We start from the raw sequence: 26,974 nt of genomic DNA on the forward strand, positions 1-26,974 counted from the left end.
GACCGCAGTAGCCACTTGCTGACGCGATGCCGCCCAGCCAGAGAGTCGCCGGTGGCGAACTGAGTGGCGCCATTCGTGTGCAGGCGGAGGCGAAGGTGCCGTGCGGCGTCGGCGGCGGCGGCGGCGTGATGGAGGCGTCGGCCGCGGAGGCGCTGCTGGTGGCGGAGGCGGCGGGGGCGGCGGCCGGCGACCCCGAGCTGCAGGCGCTGGCGCCCTCGTCCGCCCCCTCGCCCTCGGCTCGCCGGCCGCAGCAGTCGCAGCGCCACAGGCCGGCGCAGCCCCAGGACGGCCACGGCTGGCGCTGGAGGCCGCCCTGGTTCACCATCGCCGTCAGCATCGTTGAGGTCAGTACCTCTAGCTGCCAAACGTACCGCTTTGTAACGAGTCTTGCAAACTACAACATTTTGCACTTAGGCTCTTTAACCCTTTCGCCCGTAATAATTTACTAGCCTCAAATGGTTCAAATGGCTCTGAGCACTATGGGACTTAACATCTGAGGTCATCAGTCCCCTAGACAGAACTACTTAAACCTAACTAACCTAAGGACATCACACACATCCATGCCCGAGGCAGGATTCGAACCTGCGACCGTAGCAGTCACGCGGTTCCGGAATGAAGCGCCTACAACCGCACGGCCACCGCGGCCGGCTACTAGCCTCACTTATAAAATTTTGCGTATCACCTAAAACTAAAGAATGATCTGTTACCAATAGATACCAAAAACATTTAATATTTCAGTGTTCCATTCACTGGAAGAGCTTCTTATAAAATTGCCATTCAGTTAAAAGGTGTTGCATCAAAATAAGCTGTTACTACAGTTGCGCTCTACTAAAACTACGATTCTGTGGTTTTGGTGCAGTACGTAAATGACGTACGTAGTGAATGATAGGTTTACCGATAGTACTGGTAACACTGTTAGGAAAGAAACATAGCTGAATCTCAAGATTTTAAACATGGCTGAAACAGCAACTGTTGAAATTCTTCACGGTAAATGATGACAGCCAAAACAGTTGCAGGATAAAGATTTATTAAAAATCTTGACCAAGATTTCGGTATATATAAATATACCTTCATCAGCAGTAAAATATCCTGAACAGGAAGACATTTTCATTAGCAAAAACTTAGCATCGGAAATGAGTAAGAAAAAACACTATAACTTAAGTAACCGTAAAATTACCAGCGTATTACAGGCACAAAATTACTTGGCATTAAATCCGGAGTTTACAAAATTACGTGTAACGACTGCCCAAACTATTACATTGGACAGACAAATGGTTCAAATGGCTCTGACCACTATGGGACTCAACTTCTGAGGTCATTAGTCTCCTAGAACTTAGAACTAGTTAAACCTAACTAACCTAAGGACATCACACACATCCATGCCCGAGGCAGGATTCGAACCTGCGACCGTAGCGGTCCCGCGGTTCCAGACTGCAGCGCCTAGAACCGCATGGCTACTTCGGCCGGCTTGGACAGACAGGTAGACCCATTAAAGTAAAGTATAAAGAACATATGCTAGGTAAAAATGGGGAAAACGTACATAATTCCACGTTTGCCGAACATCTATGGCTCTTACAGCATACGCCACATAAACTGGATGACGTAGCATTGCTTCATGAAGCGAGTGAGGGTTACAAACTGGACCTGCTGGAAGAATTAAAGATTTTCAAGTATCTGTCTCAAAAAGATGGTTTTGTTCTTAATAAACAGGTGCAGATTAGAAAAAAAATTTTTTAGACAGTTTCAAACCCCTCCTTGCTTTACTGTAATATAGTATGGCTGACTACAAGTTAGTTTTCTTGCCTGTTGATGCCGGTAAAATGCGCTTTTCCTGTCTTGTTGGGATTTTACGTATTTTTGATGTTTGCTGTTTGTGATTTTCGATGGTTGTGTGTGGTTAATTGACTATTATGTTTTTATTCACAACGACAGATGGTTTCGTTTTACTTTAACATTTTGATTGTTTTCACTAGTATGTATTTTACCGTTTTACGTTACGCGAGATTCTCGCGCAGAACACTAGTGCCCTCTCTCGTTAGATGTGTTCCACAGCGCAAGCTTCATCTGCTTGACACTACGACACATGTAAACTGGTTTCATATTTTCTATTTTACATAAATGTTTTTAAATGGTTCTGATATGTTTTATTTATTAAGACAGAAGGTTTGAATTAGCATAACTTTTAATAATTTTGCTGCGCATGTGTATGTATCCATAGATTTTAATGTCCGCGAGTATCTGGCACATACCACAAGTGCCCTCTTTCGGCCAAACCATCTGCCCTAGGGCTTTCACACCCTCGTCACGATAGTTCATAGGCGAAGTACAGATGCTAAACTGTGTTCAAATTGACCCTGTGTCCATAATCACGTTGTATAAATGGAGATGTTGTCTTAACTGCTAACGACGCCTTTGGCACAATTGTTTTATTAATCTCCATTGCAAGATGTAATTTTAGTAAGTGACTAAAAGTTTATGTGCCTGTAATACTCTGGTAATTTTACGGTTACTTAAGCTATAGTGGTTTTTTTTTCTTTCTCATTTCCGATGCTAAGTTTTTGCTAGTGAAAATGTCTTCCTGTTCAGGATATTTATATATACCGAAACATTGGCCAAGAATTTTAATAAATCTTTATCCTGCAACTGTTTTGGATGTCATCATTTACCGTGAATAGATGAATGTGTGAGAGAAAAACTGCCAACCGACAACTTCTCTTTCTTTTTGTTTGTTTTGCACGTAATTGGAACCGCTCATCGTTCAGTGTTAGTCCATTGTGTATTTTTATCCTTACAAAATATATATAATGCATTTATGAGGTAATAAAAATTAGCTCCTCGCGTAGCTCTACCGCATTTATGTAACCAAAGCAACTGTTTACAATGCAAGTACACTTTACATGCACAAACACAAATAATCTATGTAAAAATGGAAATGCCGTGTGGCTAGGGCCTCCCGTCGGGTAGACCGTTAGCCTGCTGCAAATCTTTTTAGTTGACACCACTTCGGCGACTTCCGTGTCGCTGGGGATGAAATGGTGATGATAACGACAGCACAACACCCAGTCTCTGAGCGGAGGAAACCTGCGACCCCGCCGGGAATCGCACCCGGGCCGTTAAGCATGACATTCCGTCACGCTCACCACTTAGTTACCAGGGGCGGACAATTATCATTGTAATTATTGTTGTTATTTTGTACTCAATAGAACGTTCTTCATCATGATCAAAGGCAAGAGCTTCCTGTTATTACTGATAAGCGCGTAAGTTGTTTAGGAATAACAGAAACGTTTTTTATATAAGCTCGATGATGTACTGAACCGTTGTTTGATATGTTTTGGTTTTGTGGGTTTTTTTCCAATTATACCTGCTTTTGAGAAATTTGCGTTTCCTAGCGCTAAATGAAAACCCTGTATTGTTTTCTTATTTTTACATCTCTGTGTTTGGCGTTACAACTAAGTAATTTTCGAATAAAACGTGAACTATACATTAACAGTATCAGTTTTTCTACAAATACTGTTTTTAAGTAACAGACAGGAGAATAACTACGTAGAACAAAAATTTTTCTGTGTTATGTGGTTTTTTTTTAATCCTCATTTAGTTTCTAGACGGTTCACAGCTTCTGGTTACTAAGGGTATCTAATAAGACACTGATTGCTTATGCAAAACAAACCGATTGTAATGAGGTGACGCCCGACAGGCATGCAACACGTCTAATGTACAGGTAACGCGGTTGTGATCTTAACTGACCAAAGCTACTAGGAAAACTACTGTAATGTACAGTCTACGGTAGCCTACGATAGTTTTACAACTCTACCTATTACACGTCTCATAAAAGAAAGCATATCCTGCCTCACAGTTGCAACAAACTTGATAAACATAAACAAGCTGGTGTTTCATCGATCACATGTCCACACTGTTTCGGTTTTTACGCAGATAGGTCAGGTAGACTATTTGATATTCGACACAATGAAGACATGTCAGCTCTTTGGTTGAATGTACATCATAAATCTGCAGTGGCAACTCGTCTTCATGACAGCAAACGCGGCATTATAAACATCAATAAAGATCTCACATTCTGTCATAGACAACCTTCAAGCACAAAACTCAATCTACTAGAGGCACTTGAGATACACAGATAATGATTCTCCAACTGACTGACATGGTGAATGAACAGACAGGTAGTGAATACAGTACATTACTTTCTGTATTGTGTAACTACTGTCCCTTAATACAACAGTCTCACTAGCAGCAATGAACACAATTTCGTGAGCCCTGGCTCAAAAAAGAAATACTCCCTGTAGTGTCCATATCATTTCACTTACCACGGTCGCTTCCTCTCGCCCCCTCCCTCCTCTTCAAACACAACCCCCAGAACGCACAAAGTGCCACTTTGTAGGCAATTTCATTTACGGATAACTGAAATAGTGTGAACTTATGAACGCAAAAAGCAGTAGAAGTAGTAAACTCTAACGATTATTAAGTCACTACATACGTAAATCAACATGTCAAATTTCGTCTTTAATATATAAGCATGTCAAATTTAAATTCTTAACAGTCACTTCTCTAAATAAACTTTTAATTTCGTATTTTATATCGTCAGTTATGTAAATGGAAATTACAGTAGATCTAATACTCCATCATATCACTGTAACACATGTTGATATGCACAATTTGAGCCATATAGTACTGTAATACGCGTGTTAAACAGCGCAAATGTGGACGTTTTCAGCAGTGCAGAAGACGAAAACGTATCGTCAGACGCAGGTAATATGTTACTTGCATTAATTTCTATCATTCCTCTTCCTTCATCTCATTAATGACATAGATGAATAGTTAATGTCACTGCATCTAGCAACTGTGACGATCTGTCATTGTTAGGTGAAAAACTGAAGCAGATGTGAGGCTCAGTATATCCACAGTCCTTGAAAATGGAGCTGCAGCTCCAAAAGACGTTGGACAGCAATTAGAAAAATATGTGACTGACGACGGAATGTTATTAATTAATAATCCCTAACCTAGAGTTACAGTCGCGGATAACTCATGACGTAATGCCCAGAAAAATATAAAGATTATTTAACTGTACTGTCTTTCTAATAAATACCTCGCAGGCTGTCCTACCATTCGCACGACTCGTACCATTCTGTTTAACAGCTGTGTTCACTGCTTTTGCCCAAAAATGCTTAGGCAAACCCTGAGCTAGCATGGTTCGAGCACTGCAGCAGTCCTGTTCGTACCATCAGCACGTCCATTTTGCTCTGAAGTGTAATGATTTGTGGCGATGAGTTGTACACCACATTATTTCATCAAATCTCAGTAGTCAGTATTCTCAAATTCGCTTACGTCATCACACTGAAATGTTTTTGGTGCTAGACAACAAAAATTCTTCACAACTTCTGGTTGAGAAAATAAGCCATGTGTAGCCATCAAAAATCATACGTAAGGCACAGAAAATATTCACATCCTCCCAGCGATTTGCACTCCATAGGTCCATACAAATCAGTGCAAATCTCTTCTCCATCTTGTGTAGCACACTACTTACGCGACTGAAAACTGCTCCGACTGTGCTTACCCTTATTAACACAAGCCTCGTAAAATTTTTCGACAATGTCTTCAGCACCACATTGCTTCTAGAATTGTTGAACATGACGTTTATTCTTGTAAATCAAGTGTTCGTGTCAAATTCTCTGATATTCTTTCGATGCAACATTTACGTCAGGATTACAAGGATGAATTGGTTTTGTCACTTGACTCAATGTCTTCAACAAACTGCTACTGCATATGCCACACGCTTTAACAACGCCATTTATTCGGAACTCACACTTGTCTTTTGATGGATAAAAGTCGGATGACCTGTCCATTGCAGATGACACAGAAAAGATATTTATTCAAGAGATTTATTCACGCTTCTGGAGTACACAAAACATTATCTGTGACTTCCATTGTTCATCGACAAAAGCTTCAACATAAATAGTCTATTTTCCTGGTGTCTCGATAGTCGAATTATTGCCCATACGTATCTGCAGTGATTTTGCAGACTTAGCACACGATTTGTAGCACTCAGTTTTCTTAGCCGTGTGATTTGTTGCTCCACAATCGGCGATCGACGGGTCCTCGTCTAATTCTACACACATTACTTCACCAATAAAAGGCTGGTAAGGCAATTTAATTTTGTTTATTTTACACCTTGTTTCTGTTTGACACTTGGACGTATTTTTTAACATGAACAAACCCACGATAAGCGAAAAATTCAAGCTTCGTTTTGTTTGTCGTCTTTTCCTACTTACTTGATGAAGTAAAGTTCATGCCGGTGGCGCCGTCTCTATTTCTCGTTTCTTGAAAATTACTTTGGTACCGAACACGTCCATTAAATGTTTTAGTTTCTATTGATCTTTATTTCTTGCCCACTACGACTGTCGCAGACTTTCATAACTGTCAGGCACAGTCGAGTAGTCACACCATTCATGTTGAGCCATCAGGGTGCACAATGTTACTGCAAGCGAAGAAGCTTTTGAGTCGAGCGAGATGTGTCACCATGACATTACCTGAAATCACATGACAGTTGAAAAATTATGACTGAACATAATGTGTAGCCTGCTTTGTTTTCTGTTCAGACGCAGTATGTAACAGCTTGTCCCACATACCTCGCGCACTCACACGCAACCAACAACGCCTTGACTTATGCTCCAACAGTTCTAGCGACGATCTGACTCACTGCACCACCAACTTTGTCCAGAATTTTTAGTGCAGCATCTATTTGTGCTGTTGCAGCATCCTCTCACGAATCCCCTGTTTTTGCGGATGGCCAGTACACTCCTCGTCTGCACCGTCTGAAGCGCGTAATATGTTTTGTAATGCTAACTTCCATATGGTCCAATTTTCAGCCCCACACAGTTTCTCAATCCCATGGAAATACATTGCAGTCTCATAAAACAACTCAGATTTACAGTTGCAAAAATTCCAGACCAGAAAGTGCCGGACAATTGTTTACATTCAATACGAGCCGTGTAAATCATACAACACAACTGCGTTTCTGGTCTCAGGAGATGTGCAGTAACAGTACCTTATATACCGGGTGTACAGAAAGTGCGGAAACACTTTCACTTATTTATTGCACAAGAACCAAACATTGTACAGATATCATACGTATGTCGTTTTGAAGAGAAACCCTGAAAGTTTTTTTTTTTTTTCGCCGCCACAGCGTAGTTTGATAATTTGCCGATAGTCAGCGCTAGTCGCAAACATGGCGAGTTCTGGTGTGGAGCGAGCTTTCTGTGTGTTGGAGTTCGACAAAAACAAGTGTGCTACAGCAGTTCAACGGATGTTTAGAACCAAGTACGGTAAGAAGCCACCAACAAGGAAGGCCTTTTACCACTGGCACAACAAATTCGTTACGACGGGTTGCTTGTGCCCGGCAAAGAGAAGAGGACGTCCCAGCGTGAGTGAAGTGAATGTGGAGCGCGTACGAGAAACATTCATAACGAGTGAGGTGCGTCGTGCAACCCGAGAACTCTAAATGGCTCCATTGACAGTGTGGCAAGTCCTGCGACAGAAACTGTACATGAAACCATTCAAATTGGAGCTAGTGGAGAAGCTCAATGACGACGACAAAGACAAGCGTTATGAGTTTTGTTCTCAGTTGCAGCAATTGAATGAGAAAGGGGGTGGCATTGTTGATTGCTTAATTTTCAGCGACGAAGCAACTTTTCACACTAATGGGAAAGAGAAGAGGCATAACTGTCGAATCTGGGGTACAAAGCATCCATTAGAATGCATTGAATTTGAGTGTGGTTCCCCAAAGGTAAATTTTTTTGTGCCTTGTCACGTCGAAAACTGTGCAGGCCATAGGCCATTCTTCTTCGCCGAGAGCACTGTCACTGGATATTCCTACTTGGACATGTTGCAGCGATGGCTGATGCCTCAAATGCAGTCGGACACTCCGATCATCTTTCAGCAGGATGGGGCTCCACCCCACTTTCATCATGAAGTTCATGGGTACCCAAACACGGAGCTGCCGCATCGATGGGTCGGCCGTGCTACAGAAGGGGACAGCTGTTTCATGAAATGGCTTCCCCGATCAGCAGAGCTCACTTCGTGTAACTTTTTTCTGTGGGGACACATTAAGGATCGGGTGCATGTACCACCTCTACCACGCGATGTAGCAGAGCTCCGGGAGAGAATACAGGAAGCGACTGCCACATCCGACGATGCCATGCAGGGACAGGCATGGCAAGAATTCGATTATCATATTGATGTCTGTCGGGTCGCTCATGGTTCACGTGAGTAAAAAACCTTTAAGTTTCTCTTCAAAATGCAGTATGTATGGCATCTGTACAATGTTTTGTTCTTGTGCAATAAATAATTGAAAGTATTCCTGGACTTTATGCACACCCTGTATTTGAGCGGTGTATGTTCTGTCGGACATCACATTGACATTAAATATTATCCGAATTCCTTCGGGAATCAGTAAGTTACGAGTAGGGCTTTAATGGACGCCGATCTTCAGCATGCGATAAGTTGGAAATCTGGGTGATCAGGGACCGTGTCCGGATGGCCGAAGCGATTAAAGCGGCCGATCACGAGAACCGGTAAACCCGGGCTCGAGTCATGGTCGGCACAAATTTTCAACTTTCGCCAGTGCATTACCAGTGTAGCTGGAGGTCATGAATTCCCATTTATACCATACCTTTCATTCCCCATTCACTATTTCTTATAAATCATCATCATCATCATCATCAGCCAATTCAATCATTAAATGATGTGGCCTCTTCGAGTCGTGGATTCAGGTAGGCTTTCAGAAGTCTTCTCCAAGTGGGACGGTCTTGGGCAGTTCTCTGCCAGGTGTTACCAGCGATCTTCTTGATGTCTTTGTCTCATCTGTCTGGTGGCCTTCCTCTAGGCCTCCGGTGCTCTCTCGGACTCCACTCCAGTACTAGCTTCGTCCATCTGTTGTCTTTTCTTCTTGCGACGTGGCCAGCCCACTGCCATTTCAAGGAACCTACTCTCTCTAAGATGTCATTAACCTTCGTCACAGACCGGATGTCATCTGCCCTTTTCCTGTCCTTTCTTGTATAGCCCAGCATTGATCTCTCCATAGCTCTCTGTGCTGTCCTAAGTTTCCCTTTTGTGAATGAGTTCAGTGTCCATGTCTCGCATCCGTACGTCATCACAGGAAGAATGCATTGATCAAATACTGCTTTCTTCAGATGGTGACATGGTGGCGTATTCCGAACTATGTAAGGCAGTGCGAAGAGAAATGAAAACTGACATACAGAAATTCACTGAAGACACCTTACGAGCAAGCTTGGAGAACAAGACAAGTTTAAAGTCAGCCAAACGCAAACTCGCAATCGGTAAAAAGCAGATTATCGCACTCGATGGAAATCACAGTCGAATCACTGAAAAGGAGGCGGTTTTGAAGTTCATCAGAGACTTTTATAGCAATTTGTATAGCAATCCAGGGGAAAATTTGAGTGTATCTAATTTAAATGATATATCTAGTGTTCCAGATATACTCCCATCGGAAGTCAAGTGTGCTCTAGATAGCATGAAGAAGGGAACAATGCCGGGTGATGATGAGCTCAGCGTTGACATCCTCAAACTGGCAGGAGAGGTAACAATAAATCACTTGGCAAAAGTATTTACTTCCTGCCTGCACTGTGCTTCAATCCCACAATCGTGGAACAAGGCTAAGATTATTTTGATACACAAGAAAGGAAGTATTCACAATATTAAAAACTACCGTCCTATCAGCTTGCTCTCAATTTTGTACAAAATTTTTACAAAGATCTTGTTAAACCGAATTAGTTCCACCCTAGACTCAGCCCAACCTATAGAACAAGCTGGATTCCGAAACAATTTTAGCACTATTGACCACATTCTGACCGTTAGTGAAGTGATAAGCAGAGCGAATGAATACCAACTGCCTCTCTGCATTGCCTTTGTTGACTTTGAAAAGGCATTTGACTCCGTTAGCCATGTAGCTGTCCTCCAAGCTTTGAGTGAGCAAGGAGTGGGAGCAGCATACATTGAAGTGCTCAGCTTATGTTAACATCGGCGAATCAACTCAAGAATTCCGCATCATGAGGGGTGTCAAGCAAGGCGATCCCATCTCCCCAAAACTGTTCTCTGCTGTATTGGAAATGGCTATGTCAAAGCTGAGCTGGGAAGGTAAGGGAATTAGAATTAATGGAAGAAGGCTTACCAACTTGAGATTTGCTGATGATATTGCCTTACTGGCCAAAGACTTCGCAGAGCTCCAAAACTTAGTTACAGATCTTGCATCGGAATGTCAGCTGGTTGGCTTGAACATGAACCTTTCCAAAACAAAAGTAATATCCAACAAATGGGTCCCAGCTGGAGATGTGAAAGTCAAGGACAGTCTACTAGAAGAGGTCAGTGAATATGTCTACCTTGGCCAGATTATAAATATGAAGGGAGACATAAGACCAGAAATCTATCGACGCATCAAGCTTGGTTGGCAAGCATTTGGGAAGAATTCAGAAGTATTCAGATTTCTTATAAATAACAGTACCCAATTCCTTTCCTGAACCGCGGATTGAGTCCGCAGCCTATTGCAGAAACTCACATAAAAGGGGACAACATGAAGCAAGCGCACAACATAGTTCTTACAGCACGACATGCATATAATGAAAAACATCGCATACGCAGATGTGCTACATAGCAAAGAGGTTATTATAAACGTTTCACGTCAACGTCTAATACTGTTGGTGATGAGACTCAATATGTTAACGCGCACCCACGGCCCAAGTTGCCCCCCCCCCTCTACTATCATCAGTGTGAGCTTTCTTCTATCGTTATTTGTACATCTACTGTGGAACGCATCAGTGTTCCCCATGCCAGACGACAACTGAACCGTGCTCGTGAATGTGTAATTTTACTGCTATTGCGACAGACATGCCGGCGTCGTTTAACTGCCAGCTCACATGACACTGCTGCTCCTGACTAAACTCAACGTCCGAACGTTAATAACACCCTAAGTATCATCGACGTTAACACTGTCGCCGCTGTTGTCATTGCAGTACCACAGACCAGTTATTCAAGTTCCTTAGATAATTGTACGAGATATTTTCGAGTTCTTCTTATCATTCTGCATTTCCTTGTTGGAGTACGACAAACATGTAACGGAGCGTCGAATTGCTATGGAAAATACTATTTTATTCTCTGAAAGTCCGGGTCGTCAGTCCTTTCTCTGTTATTCTAACAACATGATGCCTGTGAGATTCCAATGCCTGCCTGCGAGATGCCACTCTTCACTTGAACGCTACAGCAGGGGCGTCCGCCCCCAGAACGCGACGAAGTAAAATACGTTGATGCAATATGAAAAGTATATAAGTTGTCTATTGATTTAATAATAAAATCTGTTTTAAATGGTTGCCTAGTAACTGTCGTATTAGGCATTTGCCACCATGGTTGCTTTTTCAAGTTTCATATGTCAATACTGAGGATATGTTTTAAAATAAGCCAGTTCTTATTGGGATAAACTGAGATGTAAAGACCACGGGGCAATCTGACGCGCTGGCATTGGGCCAGTTTTGAGTAATCTCGTTGCCCATTGTTCACACCAGTTGCAACTGCCGGCGGTTATGAAATCACGCCGAGCAGGCAGATGAGATCTGGACTCGTGTTTTGCGGATGTAATTAATGTTGTGAATACCATTCCCTTACGCTCCCCCCCCCCCTCCTGCCCATTCTCTCCTGGACAAACAGCAACGTTCAGAGAAACGATGGTCAACCGAGAAATAACGCTAAATTTGAATGGTATGCTACATAATGTACTTGCGGATTCCTCAAGTCTTAACTATAAGCAAAGCATTTAGATGAGAAAGAAGATAAAATGATTCAAAATAATGGATACTTTGATGTGGTACGTTGAGTATGTACAGTCGAGCTCTGTAGGATGCATCTGGATATCTCTATGTGTTCCTTGTCGTTGAAATGACAAAGAACATTGGTTTCCTGTAAAATGTGCTTAATGGGAATATCCACGAATTGAAGAATTATTTCTAAGTTTTGATATCTATTCCTTTTTTATTTCTCGGTGTTCTTTTCAGTTCATCTACTGCATGTTGCGTGCTGAATATTCTTACCACGATGTATGTCGTCCGACACGCTCCGCTGGACGCATGTCTGGGAAATCAGACGGCCAGGTACGCTACCTGAAAGTCTTAGTCCTACCCTCCTAACTACTGTCGTACGTCCCCGTTGTTTCACGTGTGGAAACTTCCCTCTACTCCTAAGAAGATGTGCGCGTGGTAACCGTAATCTGCAATGATCAGTTCATAACCTAATCCATGAAGAATGTCTTGTACATTGGTACGCAGTTTCAAACAAAGTTCATCAGACCAAAAAACTGACACGACGAACTATGTGGTGTGTACAAAACAAGGCGGACAGTGGTGCGATGCATAGTGTGACGCTCCAGCCGTTAGCACCGCTCTCACGCTTCCGTAGTGTGAGCTTCAGGGTGGTCGTAGGATATTTAACTGTATTTTCATATTCGTTCATTTAGGTACGATGACGCTACTTAGCCATTGTAGTGTTCATTATGGGTGGTATATAGCAATCACAAGTACTATCCCAAAGAAGGTTAGCCTCCCTCCGATTGGCAGGGTGTGACGGGCGGTATCGCGCAATAGGATGATTCACTCCGACAGCATCCCTGGGCGTTTTGATTTTATGAAGCATCGCAGTTCCTGCAAAGTGCCTTCATAGCGCTGCTTATTGATTGCTGTTCCACGCTTGAGGAATTCAACGAGTAGAGGGCCCCTGCAATCGACGGAGGAGGTCATCATCCCCTTATCGGAACTTGCGTGAACAGCTATGGCTTTCTTTATCAGGCGATGTGGAATGTTTCCCATACTGGCTTTGCCCACGAGCTGTCGGTATGCTATCGGCCGGAATCATCCTGTCGCACGATAACATTCGCCCCCACACTGCCAATTGGCGAATGGTACGCTTCAATGTTTTGGTTGGACATCCTTCGTAGAGTCGGGATCTCGCACCCTGAAATTTTGACATCTTCGGTAACCTGAAGAAAGAAATGCGTGGACGTCGGTTTCATTCGGACGAGGAAGTGCAGGAACGGGTGCGGTTGGGGATCCATCAGAGGCCAACAGCGATCTATGCAGCAGGAACTGATCGTCCCGTCTCCCAGTGGGAGATTGTTCTAGTGAGCGTCAGAAGAATGAGCTGTTTTCCAAAGTGGCGCTTACCCCAGCATTGCCGTTTACCAGGGTAGGCAACAGCTGGAGCGTGAGACATGGCTCAAAGACAGAGACCACACTGTCGGTGCTTCAGAGTGCTTTCCGTGTCTCTCTGCGCAGAACGCATCGCGTAGTCTGCCTTCTCACGTACATCAAGCTATAACGTTCGTAGAAGAGTCGCTCTGGCATTTTTCACGTCTAACGCAGCGCAGCTGACAGCAGTGACTCCTCCCCTTTCCTTTCCACCCCTCTCTACCTTCAATTTACATACCTTGAAACGGTATTTGTCAAGTGTGTGTAGAAAGATAAGATCATGTGCTTCACACGATAAGTCAGTGGTCTATGAATTATTGTTCTTTCTCATTGCACAATGGTGTTTTCTTTCTTTCTTTTTTCTTTTCAGAACACCGTGAACTGTATTTTAAATTCGCATGATGTACGTATGATCAAAGTTAACCAACTGTAGTATCTTAAACGTCTCTTGCAGTGAATGTGTAATCTTTTCATTGTAATTCAAACTCCGAGAAAATCTAATGGATAGGGTGAATTGATCAGACACACACGAAAGAATCTCACGCACATGACATATGAAGCTGTGAAATCAGGTAGTAACCGCTACTTTCATGATACATTTACCGCAAAGCACCGTTCAGAAAGTAAATCATTATATTCTGTGGTCCGGACAAAAGCTACTCGATCTGGAAGCAAATACAAACTTCAGTCATTTGGAGAACGATTTCGACTTTTGTGTACTCTTGAAGCGTCGGGGTCTTGCGGTTTTCGAATCCTTCCTTAAAATCAGCTTCCAATAGAGACGAGGAGTTCAGGATTGTCGCTGAATTACGGTCAGCACTTAAAAGCAGGAGGTCAGAATGATTACGCAGAGGATCCATAAACTTAAGTCAGAATACGCAACATCACACAAACGAAACTGCAGAATGGATCCTATATGCTTATCATTCGTGCGGTTTCTCTTGACCTTATCTTCATTAACTGTTAAACTTCGTTAGAAAAATGGACGAAGAGAATGTTAGGGTTTAACGTCCTACCTACTACGAGGGCATTGGAGTACAATCTCGTATTAAGTAAAGATGGAAAGCAAATCGGCCATCCTCGGTAAACCTAAGTCTGGGTAGCCGGACGGGGATTTTAACCGTCGTCGCTGGCCGGAGTGGCCTTGCGGTTCTAGGCGCTACAGTCTGGAGCCGAGCGACCGCTACGGTCGCAGGTTCTAATCCTGCCTCGGGCATGGATGTGTGTGATGTCCTTAGGTTAGTTAGGCTTAAGTAGTTCTAAGTTCTAGGCGACTGATGACCTCAGAAGTTAAGTCGCATAGTGCTCAGAGCCATTTGAACCATTTAACAGTCGTCCTTCCGAATGAGAGTTCTGAACCTTACCTCTGCGCCACATCGCTCTCTACCAGAAAGAGGTGCGTTGGGATGTGACGAAGAATGTTTACGAAGCTATGTGGACAAACAAACAGCTGCATGTTGTATGCTTGGCATAAGCAAACAGGAATAAAACTTAGTCGCGGCCAGAAGTGTACCACCGCTTCTAGCCTTTGACAATCGCCTGTAATCGGCGAGGATCGACGCTTGGTGCAGGGATTGGCTGTTGATCCTCAACGTAAATGAGCGTGACGTACTGTGCATGCATAAGCAGAAATACTCAAGACAGCAGAGCAACCATTGACAGCAGCCACGTCCATAGAATACCTAGAGGTATGCATTTAAAGCGGAATGACGATATAAAACAAATCGCAGATAAGATACCATCTTTGAAAGAATCCTCAGGAAATGCAGTCCATCAACAAAGGAGGTAGCTTATAAAACCCTCATTCGACCAATACTTCCATATTGCTAGTCAGTCCATACCAGATAGGATAGAGGAAATAGAGAACATCCAAAGAAGAGCAGCGAGTTTCGTTTCAAGTTCGTTTAGTACGGATGAAAGTGCGACGAAGATGTTCAGCCAACTCCAGTGGCATACGCTGCAAGAGAGATGTTCTGCATCACTCTGTGGTTTAATGTTACACTTCCGATAGCGTACGTTCTTAGAAGAGTCAATCAATCGCCCTACGTATATCTCTCGAACAGACCATGAACGTAAAATAAGAGAGATTCGAGCTCATACGCATGCTTGTAGCAATCGTCCTTTTCGCGAACCATTCGCGACAGGAGCAGGAAAAGGGGGAAGCGACAGTGGTGCGCACTGCGCCAAGTCCCCTCCGCCGCACACCGAAAGATGGGTTTTCGGAGTAATGACGTAGTTACAGATGTAGAGGAGAGACTCCTCAGGCTCCCTGAGGTATGCCGTAAGCAGCTGAATCCACTCATTGCTGATTACACCGTGCAGAGGTTCCAAATTGCGAGGGAGTTGACTGCTTCGTTTCACTTGTTGTTCCAAATAGTCCCACACATTTTGTAACTGTTGGCGATTGAGTGATTTAGCGGGCCACTCGAGGTGCGACCGGATGCCTGAATTATCGTCAAACCAGGAGCGTATGCGTGCAGCCCTCTCAACGAGCTTTTATCATCATGAAAGATGGAAGTGCCGCTTATGTTGAAGATGTAGAGGAAAGGGCAGCCATTGGTTGCAGAGAATATTGGAAGCTATTGTGGTCCTAGTTCATGCTAACCATAATGATTGGTCCCATATCACAGCAGGAATAAGATCCCAATATTTCAGTGAACCACCTCTGGCCTGAAGGATAACCAGTACACACTGTGCTGTAAACGCCTCTTTGCGTCATCGGTGCCCCCGATGGATGCATCGTTCTGTAAGATACAAAACAGCGACTCGTCGGACCACGCTACACGGCTCCATGCAGGTGTTACCCAGTTTCTGTTGTTGGGTGTACTACAGGCGTGCAGCTTTATGTGCCGCTGAGAGCATTAATCTTTTGAAAGCGATTGTCATTGATCAGGCGTGACAGTCATCTTCAGTCGCTGTCAGGTAGCACATGTTTGCGACCACTGTTCTTACGCTGTGTTACATGTCTGAGAGTGGTGGACTGCTGTTTATAGATAATGTAGACAGTTCGATTTCGTACACAAACAAAAAAAAAATGTTCAAATGTGTGTGAAATCTTACGGGACTTAACTGCTAAGGCCATCAGTCCCTAAGCTTACACACTACTTAACCTAAATTATCCTAAGGACAAACACACACACCCATGCCCGAGGGAGGACTCGAACCTCCGCCGGAACCAGCCGCACAGTCCATGACTGCAGCGCCTTTGACCGCTCGGCTGATCCCGCGCGGCCACAAACAAATTAGGCAACTTAATTCGGGAGGGGAGGGAAGTAACATGAATGAGCTTCCTGTCATTCTGTCACGTCGATCTATCTTACCGCGCAGATTACTCGTAACAAACTGGTAGCTTCACACCGCTTCACTGTGATAACTTACGTCAGCGCCGAAAGGTCCCACGATAGCCTGATACCAGTTCCATACCGCCTATAAAGGCTGCGTATCTGTCGATCACAGGGGTTGGACGAAGATATTGGGAATGCCGCGAGAAATTCATGCTTGAACATAAATGCAGAGGCTAGCCAATTCTGCAGATTGCGCTGTTGTTCCTGATCAAGAACGACCCCTGTGCAGTGCCCTCAACACATTGCAAGAGTCAGTCGTCTTCTGTGTAGTTGTGAGTGTATTATGCCAGAGTTAAGTGAATTCGAACGGGGGCAAATTGTTGGTATTCGTACGGTGGGTGTTTTACTAACTAAGGTTGTCGAAATGTTTGGTATGACAAGAGGCACCGATTGAAGCGGAAAGACATCAATTGCCAAGTCACAACGCGAAGTGTGTGCTGAGTGATCGTGACAGGCGGTCATTCAAGAGGATTTTGAAAAAAATAAAAATAAAAAAATAAAAAAAGAGGACACAGCTGCAGGAGACAGCGCGGGACTGAGTGTTACAGTCACGAACCCTAGAAACGCCAAAACAACAAGAAGGAAACCCCATGATTAGGGCGAGCTGAAATACTATAACCACTTATATGTGACGCAAATGCCCTTAACAGGAAGACGTGGTGCTGAAGCCATAAAACCTGGACTACATGGCAACACAATAAAGTTATTTGGTCGGATGATACTTTTTTCAAACTGTCTGCAGCTTATGGAAATGTTAACGTCCCAAGAGTGGATCATGGCTGCGCTCGCTGATGATCCGTGTCCCATGGTTACTCTGCAAGGTCGCATTAATGCATAGGATTAAGTGACTAGTTTCGCTAATCATGTACGCCCCACGCTACATTGTTTGTTTCCCATTGCGATGCTGTGTTCGAAGATGTCTAAGCACCTGTTCACAAAGCTCGCATCACCCAGGACTGGATTTGTGAGCACGATGATGAATTGTCACATCTCCTCAGACCAACACAGTAAGGAGATCGCAACATTATCGCACCTTTGTGGTCTGTGTGATTGATATCCACGTCGTTCAACGTTACCTGTACTTGACACTATTTTGCAGGAAGAATGGCATGATTCCTGTGGTGACATCCGAAGAACTAGGTCCCATGTCGAAGGCGATGAAATCACAAGCAGAGACAATCGCTGCCACACCCAGCAAAGGATTAGGTGTAGGCGAAGACACACTCTCAGTATGTTCCAGACGCCACCGCAGCAGCAAGATTACTCACGTCAGAGCGGAGCGCCGCTTTCCCCCTTTGCTAACATTGCCTAAAACGAGCACATCGTCATACTCCAGATCCAAGAGCGCGAGTCGTGTTAGAAGTCAGAACGGTTTATAGTCTACTGAACACTGGGATGAGACTGTGATTCCGTACCGTTATCAAGTGATAAGTTAGGTGCTCAGCCACAGTGGCATATACACACACACCAAAAAAAAGTTTTGCGTCACCTCGGTTCCGAGAGTTCCGGAACCTGTACAGAAAATTGGAATAGACGTCAACATAAATATCATTTCCGCCCTTTTTATTGCTCATGAAAACCACACATAGAATGTTGTACCACCACACAGTGAGAACTTCAGAGGTGGTGGTCCAGATTGCTGTCCACACCCGTACCTCTAATAGCCAGTAGCACGTCCTCTTGCACTGATTCGTGCCTGTATTCGTTATGGCATACTATCCACAAGTTCATCAAGGCACTGTTGATCTAGATTGTCTCTCTCCTCAACGGCGATTCGGCGTAGATCCTTCAGAGTGGTTGGTGGGTCACGTCGTCCATAAACAGCCCTTTTCAATATATCCCAGGCATGTTCGAGAGGATTTATGTCTGGAGAACATGCTGGCCACTCAATTCGAGCGATGTCGCTATCCTGAAGGAGGTCATTCACAAGATGTGCACGATGGGGGCGCGAATTATCGACCATGAAGACATATACCTCTCCAGTATTCTGGCGATATGTTTGCACTATTGGTTGGAGGATGGCATTCACGTATCGTACAGCCATTACGGTCCCTTCCTTGACCACCGGCGGCGTACGTCGGCCCCACGTAATGCCACCTCAAAACAGCAGGTAACCTCCACCTTGCTGCACTCTCTGGACAGCGCGTGTAAGGCGTTCAGCCTGACGAGGTTGCCTCCAAACGCGTCTCCGACGATTGTCCGGTTGAAGGCATATGCGACACTCATCGGCGAAGAGAACGTGATGCCTATCCTGAGCGGTCCATTCGGCATGTTGCTGGGTCCATCAGTACCACGCTGCATGGTGTCGTGTTTGCGAATATAGACCTCACCATGTACGTCGGGAGTGAAGTTGCGCATAATGCAGCCAACTGCATACAGTTTGAGCCGTAGCACGACGTCCTGTGGCTGCACGAAAAGCATTATTCAACATGGTGGCGTTGTAGTCAAGCTTCCTCCGAGCCATAATCCGGTCATCCACTGCAGTAGTAGCCCTTGGGCGGCCTGAGTGAGGCATGTCATCGACAGTTCCTGTCTCTCTGTCCGAACAACATCGCTTTGGTTCACTCAGAGACGCCTGGGCACTTCCCTTGTTGAGAGCCCTTCCTGGCGCAAAGTAACAATGCGGACGCGATCGAACCGCGGTATGGTTGACCTACAGACAACACGAGCCGTGTACCTCCGTCCTGGTGGAATGACTTGAACTGATCTTCTGTTGGACCCTCTCCATCTATTAGGCGCTGCTCATGCATGGTTGTTTATATCTTTGGGCGAGTTTAGTGACATCTCTGAACAGTCAAAGGGACTGCGTCTGTGATACAATATCCACAGTCACCATATATCTTCAGGAGTTCTGGGCACTGGGGTGACGCAAACTTTTTTTTATGCGTGTAAATAGACTTTACTGTGCACGTGGATTACTACCAATGTAAGTATTTCAAATTGTGCAAGTTTTAATAAAGCGATCTAATACTTTGTGTGTTGTAGCACCTGCTCGACCTCCTCCAGAAGTATGCCTAGAGACGCTAGGAGCCACTATAGTACCGAAGTGAATGTCTGAAATGTTTTTCGGTCCGAGACTGCAATTCCCCTGAAAACCATACCGCACTTGTTTTGAATGCCAACGGGTTTCCTACACCATATTGGGCATTGTAATGTGCTGTGTTTTTGGTGTTTCCCTATTTTTGTCCTCCTCCTGTATTTGCCTGATAGACCGCGTGTAGAAAGGAATTCGTTCGGTGTTGAAAACTGTGCGAAGGAAGAGTCTTCGCTGTAGTTTCGTAATGTGACATCAGAGAAGTTGCTAAGAGGCCGCCTTGAGTTGGTGGCGTTTGAAGTGCTGGCTTTGAGCTGGCGCAGACGTGCTCCACATTACGCTCTTGCCTGCAGGCCTCGCTTCCGCCCGGCTCGCCGTGTTTGGACGCGCAGCCGGTACGTCACCGCGGAGGAGAGCCGCGATGTTTATTTTCCGCGTCCCGCTTCTTTCTTGCGCGCTGCACGTTTTTGCCACCGGCGCGTGGCCTCAGCGCGATGCATAAATAACCTCGCCGGCCGAGCGCGCACAGTGCCGCGCCGGTGTGCCGTAGGCTAGAGGGCGCTGCGATCGTTGTCCTCGGCTGAATTGTGTGCACCTCCGCGAAACCCCTCCCCGTCCCCCAACCATGCTTTTGTGCCCGCCTCTTTCTTTGTCGTATACGTCGCTAGTCGACTTCAAATTCTGCTGTTAGGCGCCGTTATCGATTCTCCGCGGTAGCAATGGCAATATACGGCCACTGCAACTGACTAAAATAAACCGAATACGTAAATTTATCGACGCGTGAAAGTTTACTTCCCCTAGATTGTTAAACGCGTCCTCGTGTTCGTTTACACGAGCTTTGTGTGGGTCGGAACATCAGGATTTAATACTGATTAATAAAGGCGAAGCACTCAGAACACAAGATCGCACGTCAGTGTAATTTCCTACACCCACACACCTTCGGCGTGTACGTAAATGACTAGAACTGCAATTCTCCGTGACAAGAAGAACAGTCACCAGAATGAATCAGTTTCTTTAGTGTTGTTACCAGGCTCGGTGGGTTATGTAAGAGTCAGATGTTGAGTGATTACTGTGAAGGACAAGGAGATAGCGCAAAATGGTATGGGGCAGTGTTATGAGCACCTGACAGAGTCTGAAAGCCCTGGCAGGTACACTCAGCGTGAAAGTTCCGGTTGACCACGTCCACAAGAGAGGATCGCCGTCGAACCCACCAAGCACGTAGTAACTCCTTCATACCTGTTCCTGTCATCCAGAAAGAAGTAGTGCACTCCCAGCAACATTCTGCGTCATCCTGAACCATTCATTCATTACTGTTCCGCAATGAACTGTAGTCGAATTATCTCACGTGATGCTGGAGGAAATGTATTGGGAACGAGTAGATGATTACGTTTTTCGGCCGCGAAATAAGTGATGATGCGTGAAGTAAGTGGATATCAAGTGTAGACTGGTAGTGGCAAGAAAAGCGTTTCTGAAGAAGAGAAATTTGTTAACATCCAATATAAATTTAAGTGTTAGTCTTTTTTGAAAGTATTTGTATGGCATGTATGCACGTGAGACATGGACGATAAGCAGTTTAGACAAGTAGAGAATAGGAGCTTTTGAAATGTGGTGCTACAGAAGAAAGCTGAAGATAACATGATAGATCTTGTAGTTAATGAGGAGGCACTGAGTAGAAGTGAGGAGATTGTGTCACAACATGACTAGAGGAAGGGCTCGATAGATAGCATACATTTTGAGACATCAAGGGATCACCAATTTAGTATTGGAGGGAAGTGTATGTATAGGGCGCGAGGGGGGGGGGGGAGGGGGGGACGAGTGATGAACGCAGTAAGCAGATTGAGAAGGATGTACTTTGCACTATTTATTCTGAGACGAAGAGGCTTGCACGGGATAGAGTAGCGTGGAGAGATGCGTCAAACCAGCCTCTGAACTGAAGACCACAACAACAACGTACTCTTAAGTTGCCATCAATATCACAATACAACGGCTGTGTTTGGAGTGATACTGTGATCTGGAAGCATGGGCTCCTGACGTATGGCAGCACACTGTCTTCAGCGATGAATCGTGGTTTTCCACTACCTCGGACGATCATCACAGGCGAACAAGTTTGCGAAAGGCCTCAGTCATCCAATGTTTTGGAGAGGCAGAAAGTGTTACTCGTGCCGTCATGCTGTGGGGAGCCATGGTTAAGACTTCACGTCACGGCTGGTACAGATTGAGGAAATTCTGACGGCACATTCGAGCTCAGAGACGCAATGTGTATCGTGGTGTTGTTTTCAACGGGACATTGTTCGTCCACCTGTGGTATATGTCTCTACGAACTGTCTGCATGATGTTGAAGTACTCCCACGGCCAGCAAGGTCAGTTACAATTGTTGTGGGCCAAGCTGCTTCAGGAGAGGAATAAGAACCTTTTGACATCTTAGCTTGCAAGTCGATGAATTCATCCAGGCCAGAGAGGGTTCAAAATCATAGTGATAAGTGAAACCATACAGCCAAGTTCTTTGTTACATTAACTCGATTTTGTAGTCACGAAAATGAAGCCACATATACTCTCAACCCGCGAAGTTTCCTCCTCTCTTTCCAGGTTAATCACTTTTTTTGTCAGGCTGCGTATCTCAAAATATCAGAATGATTGACAGTCGATAACAGAATGGGACGATGTTGTCGGTTCGCTTTGGCCAGCGCGCACATTATGGCTGAGGCAGGAACAGTTTCGCACTTCATTTCTGGATGCGTTGACTCGCACTCCTCGCGAACCACCACTAATGGTTTTGCTTAGCGGGATGGTAATAGCTTTAACAACGTCCTGCACACTTCCGTAACTAATTTCAGACATCTGTCACATAAAATAAACGCGCTAAGTACAGATATAATACACACAAACTAATACGAATCACGTTATTACGTTACTCTCCTAAAGCGTCGCCTGCAGCTGTCTGTGGTACTTCAGGTAGCAGAGCGATATGAGAGCATTGTACAGAAGCGTGATCAAGCTCTTTCCCTGATAGCTTGCTGCTATGATAGCTGTTCTCCAAACAATAGCTGTCAGGCACTGTGATTATGATACAGGTATAGCGCCAGAGCACAGGTACTCGTATAAGGGACGATCATAAAGTTTAAGTTTGAGGTCATTGCTGCAGTGTAAATGCAACCCAGAGCGACTACGATGCGTGTACATAAGCACCGACATGTAGGGGTTAGTGTGGCCTCCAAACGGAAACGTTTGGATAGCTCCTTATATTTCAAAGGAAACTGGGCGCACGTGCTCCTGGCTTTCGATGAAATAAATTTAGGGAAATCACGGTAAACCTAAATCTAATTGTCAAAATAAAGGGAAGCGATCTGCAGACTGAAAATGGACAGTTTTGAATAAATCTAGCTGACGTAAGGCGAGTTTGAATCCGCCCCCTCCCCAGTATAGATGCGGTGAGTATACTGTTGCGCTACCCGGCTCAGTCTAAGAAATTGACGCATACGACTCAGTGCACCATTCACAAAGCCCACCATTCTGTACGTTGCTAAGAATTATAGCCTCTCGGAAAAATTTAAAAACAAAAACAAACAGTAAGTAGTCGATATAACCGATTTTAGAGAAACACAAAAAGGTATCGCAGTAGCGTCCACTAGTAACACTGTCGCGAGCGACATAAAAACAGTATACGTAACCAGTAACATAAAGATTTCACACAACTATAACCGTTGGCATACTCGTTGATCATCACTGTACACTGCAGAAGTTCCGTTACCCTAGCAGTTACTACATTCGCGAAGAATGGAATATCGTTAACCTGAACTAAATGTAACGAAATCATGCAACAATTTAACATAACATTTTTTTCTCAGAGTAATCCACGTGTATAGTTACGCACATTATTATTTTTCGGGACTATCTGCGAAGACTGCTGGTGCATATTTATTGGGGAATTACGCTACTAAACACGCTGATTCAAGGAACAGTAGGATCTTCAACCAAAGAAAACTGCTACTCAAAGGTGGAGCTATAGGATAGGTGAGGTGGCATAAACACTTGTTTTGTTTACAAAAGAAACGGCAGTTCTCTTTGCTTTGACAGATTTACAATGGTGGTCGAGGAGTATGCAAATACTCGCAGTACTGTGATAGCCTTGTATTACTGGTTATGTTTATTGCAGAAAAGTAAATCTTTGGATCGTGAAGCTTAAACTGATACAAGGAACTGTCATTGTTCAAGAATTAATGCTTGGATGTTCAATGGAACGATGATCATACGTCCGTTCTTCGTGATAATCATTTTCTTCCCACTACAGTTAATGTTTTTTTCATTTTGACAGAGAAGCTGGAGCAAGTCCCAGACTTGGAAGAATCAGACCGTGATTTCAGGCCATATCCCCTCGTTTTGCAGAAAATGTTCTTGAAGACGTATGTAACTGAGCACAACTGACTGTCAGGCTCTGAGGAATTCACGACGTAGATGAGAACTGCTGATGGACTGGCCCTTTGAGCTTGTATCTCGATTCCTCAGTAGTAATGTACATAACGTAAATATGTACAATTATTTGTGCTCCAGTCTCATCCATGTCTGCAAATATTATATTAGAGTCATGTACCTCAAACTTTCTTGCAACACCTACGATTTTTGTATCATTTCTTAGTAAGACGTCCAGAATGTGAGTCATCTGTTAGAGACAGTCCTCCTTCTTCCACATTCAAATTACCCCCCACCCTTCCCCTGGTAGCAGAGGACCGCTTCCGAAAAAGTGGAGGTAAGCCCGACACAGATCGAATTAGTTTCACGAATTAACGACGAGAACTGGTAAACTGGCCAGCCTGGATGTGGTTTTTACTCGGTTTTACCCATCCCACTAGCTGAACACTGGGTTGGTACCCATGTGCTGCCTCAGAGACACGTTATGCAAATATATAGAAAACATTTTCGCACTTCCACATAGGATTCAATCCAGTCACAGATAAATAGGATACACAGATTCCGTCTAGAGGGGTCAATAAGTGACATAACCTTAGATCTCTTCAAAAAAAAAAAAAAAATGGTTCAAATGGTTCTGAGCACTATGGGACTCAACATCTATGGTCATCAGTCCCCTAGAACTTAGAACTATTTAAACCTAACTAACCTAAGGACATCACACAACACCCAGTCATCACGAGGCCTTAGATCTCTTCAAACCCTTAATGTTGAGCAGCTGCAACGAAACTCATGGAACTAAAACCCAAGTGTCGCTCTCTATAAAAAGCCACGTGTCAAAGGGCGAACAACAGCTTTATTCGGCGACCAAATCTGTTGTTCCTAATCGTAAAATATTGTGAGAAGCCCATATCGACATGTGGCTTGTTCGCTACTAACGCTTTTTACTCCTTTGCATTTGCGCCATTCTAACAGTTCGAGATCCATATTAATGTACGATAAGTGTTTAGAAGTTGTTAAATGATTCTGAAACTGCTCTTGTCCATTCCAGGATGACATTAGAACTTCAAGCGTCGTCAAAAATATTGAAAGCACAGCATAGCAGGCAAATTGATCTTCGCCCTTACTCTTAAAGTAAAAAAGCGTGAAAGGAGGTATTTTTCTTATTACCGAGTAAATCCGTCCAAATATATGTGAAACAAACATTCGTAACAGAATCGCAGAATTATGACAACAGGGAGGAAGGAACGTTATTTGAAGTACAGTACACGGTACATCACATCTGTCATCAATATTCCTCTCCTGCCGTCTGTTGGTAAAACTGGCGATTAACCTGAACTACAACTTGTGATTATCTGCTGTCGGATTATGGTACTGCATCTGAAACAACAGTGCGCAATTACACCGCCTTCTTTTGTGATGGAAGTTTACAGCGAGTCTGCATTTAAAACTGTTGCAATAATAATAGTCGAGAATGAGATTTTCACTCTGCAGCGGAGTGTGCGCTGATATGAAACTTCCTGGCAGATTAAAACTGTGTGCCGGACCGAGACTCGAACTCGGGATCTTCGCCTTTTTAATAATTTTTTATTTTTTATTTTTTTCATTTTGAGCTTTTCCTCATTACAGAGGCTTATCCCCAACATAATAATTTACTCGGAAATTACTATACAAAGAATAAACGTTCTTAAACTATATTTTCAAAATATTCCTCCAGTTGTTTCGATCTTGTGTGTCTTCTTCTGCGCCCATTCTCTTCATTGAGTGCTGCACATTTTGGAGCTAGGTGGTCATAGGTCGTCCTCTTCTTCTCCTTCTCCCCTCCGGTTCGCACTCCAGTGCCAATTTTGGTATTCTGGCTTCCTCCATTCGTCGTACATGCCCGTACCACTGTAATGTCTTCCTATCCATTACGTCATATATTCTTTCTTTTATTTCCATTCTCATTATTTCGGTGTTCCTTATCTCCTCTTTCCTGGAGATTCTTGCCGATATTCTCCAGAAGTCCTTGTCTAGAACTTGTAATTTTTTAATGTGCTTCAGGTTAATTGTCCAGGTCTCCGTTCAATACAGAACCACACTCTCTAGTATGGATATGTATATTAATTTTTAATTCTGCTCATTACATTCCTGCTCAATAAGACTCAGTTGAGCATCCGAATGACCTTCCGTCCTCTATTAATTCTTTTATCGATTTCTGACTCCGATTTTCCCTCTATTTCTTAAATGGATCCCAAATGACAGGAAGTGTTTGTCTTTTTTATTTTCTTTCCTTCAATGAATCATTAGTGAAGTATTCTGTTTTTTCATAATTAATCTTCAAACCCCAAGTTTTGTATGCTTACTGCTAGTTGATTGCGCATATAGTCAGCATCCTCCCCATCCTGTGCTACGACTACTTGATCATCAGGAAACAATAAAAGATGTAGGTAAACTCCATCTCTTATTTCTAATTCCATACTATTACATTTACGAGACCTTTTTCTAAGGCTAATATCTATATAGGTTTTAAATAATGATGGCGACATGGGACAGCTCTGTAAAAGGCCTTTGCTTGTTCTAAATTTCTGTGAAAGTTTATTACCAACTTTCACTTGGCAAATGTTATCTTTATACATGTGTTGCATTATTTTAATCAAGGAAGGGTTTATGTTTGCCATATGTAGTGCGCTCCAAAGTAATTTTCTTGGAACAGTACCATACGCTTTTTCTAGATCTATGAAAATTAATCCTATGTTTTTTGATTTTTCCCTATGTCTCTCCAAAATTTGTCGTAATGTGAAAATATTGTCAACACGTGATCTCCCAGCCAAGAAATCACATTGTTCTTCTTGGGTTCTTTTTTTTCCACTTTGTTTTTAATTACTTTCTCAAATTCCCATTAATGTGTTTGTAACACAAATTTCTCGATAGTTCGAACAAATTTTGCGATCCCCTTT

At 43.8% G+C, this 26,974-nt stretch overlaps 1 protein-coding gene across 1 annotated transcript in view; it reads left to right on the forward strand.

Moving 5' to 3' along the window:
• Positions 1 to 215: 215 nt before the first annotated feature.
• Positions 216 to 26,974, forward strand: part of LOC126179985 (protein rhomboid-like) — a gene marked incomplete at its 5' end in the record, with an annotated part of 199,265 nt that continues 172,506 nt past the window's right edge. The window contains one exon of the mRNA XM_049924661.1: positions 216 to 344. Coding sequence (XP_049780618.1) covers positions 216 to 344 — 129 coding nt within the window. The remainder of the gene's footprint in view (positions 345 to 26,974) is intronic.

Source organism: Schistocerca cancellata, chromosome 1 (genome assembly GCF_023864275.1).
Source record: "Schistocerca cancellata isolate TAMUIC-IGC-003103 chromosome 1, iqSchCanc2.1, whole genome shotgun sequence".
In the NCBI taxonomy this organism is placed as follows: domain Eukaryota; kingdom Metazoa; phylum Arthropoda; class Insecta; order Orthoptera; family Acrididae; genus Schistocerca; species Schistocerca cancellata.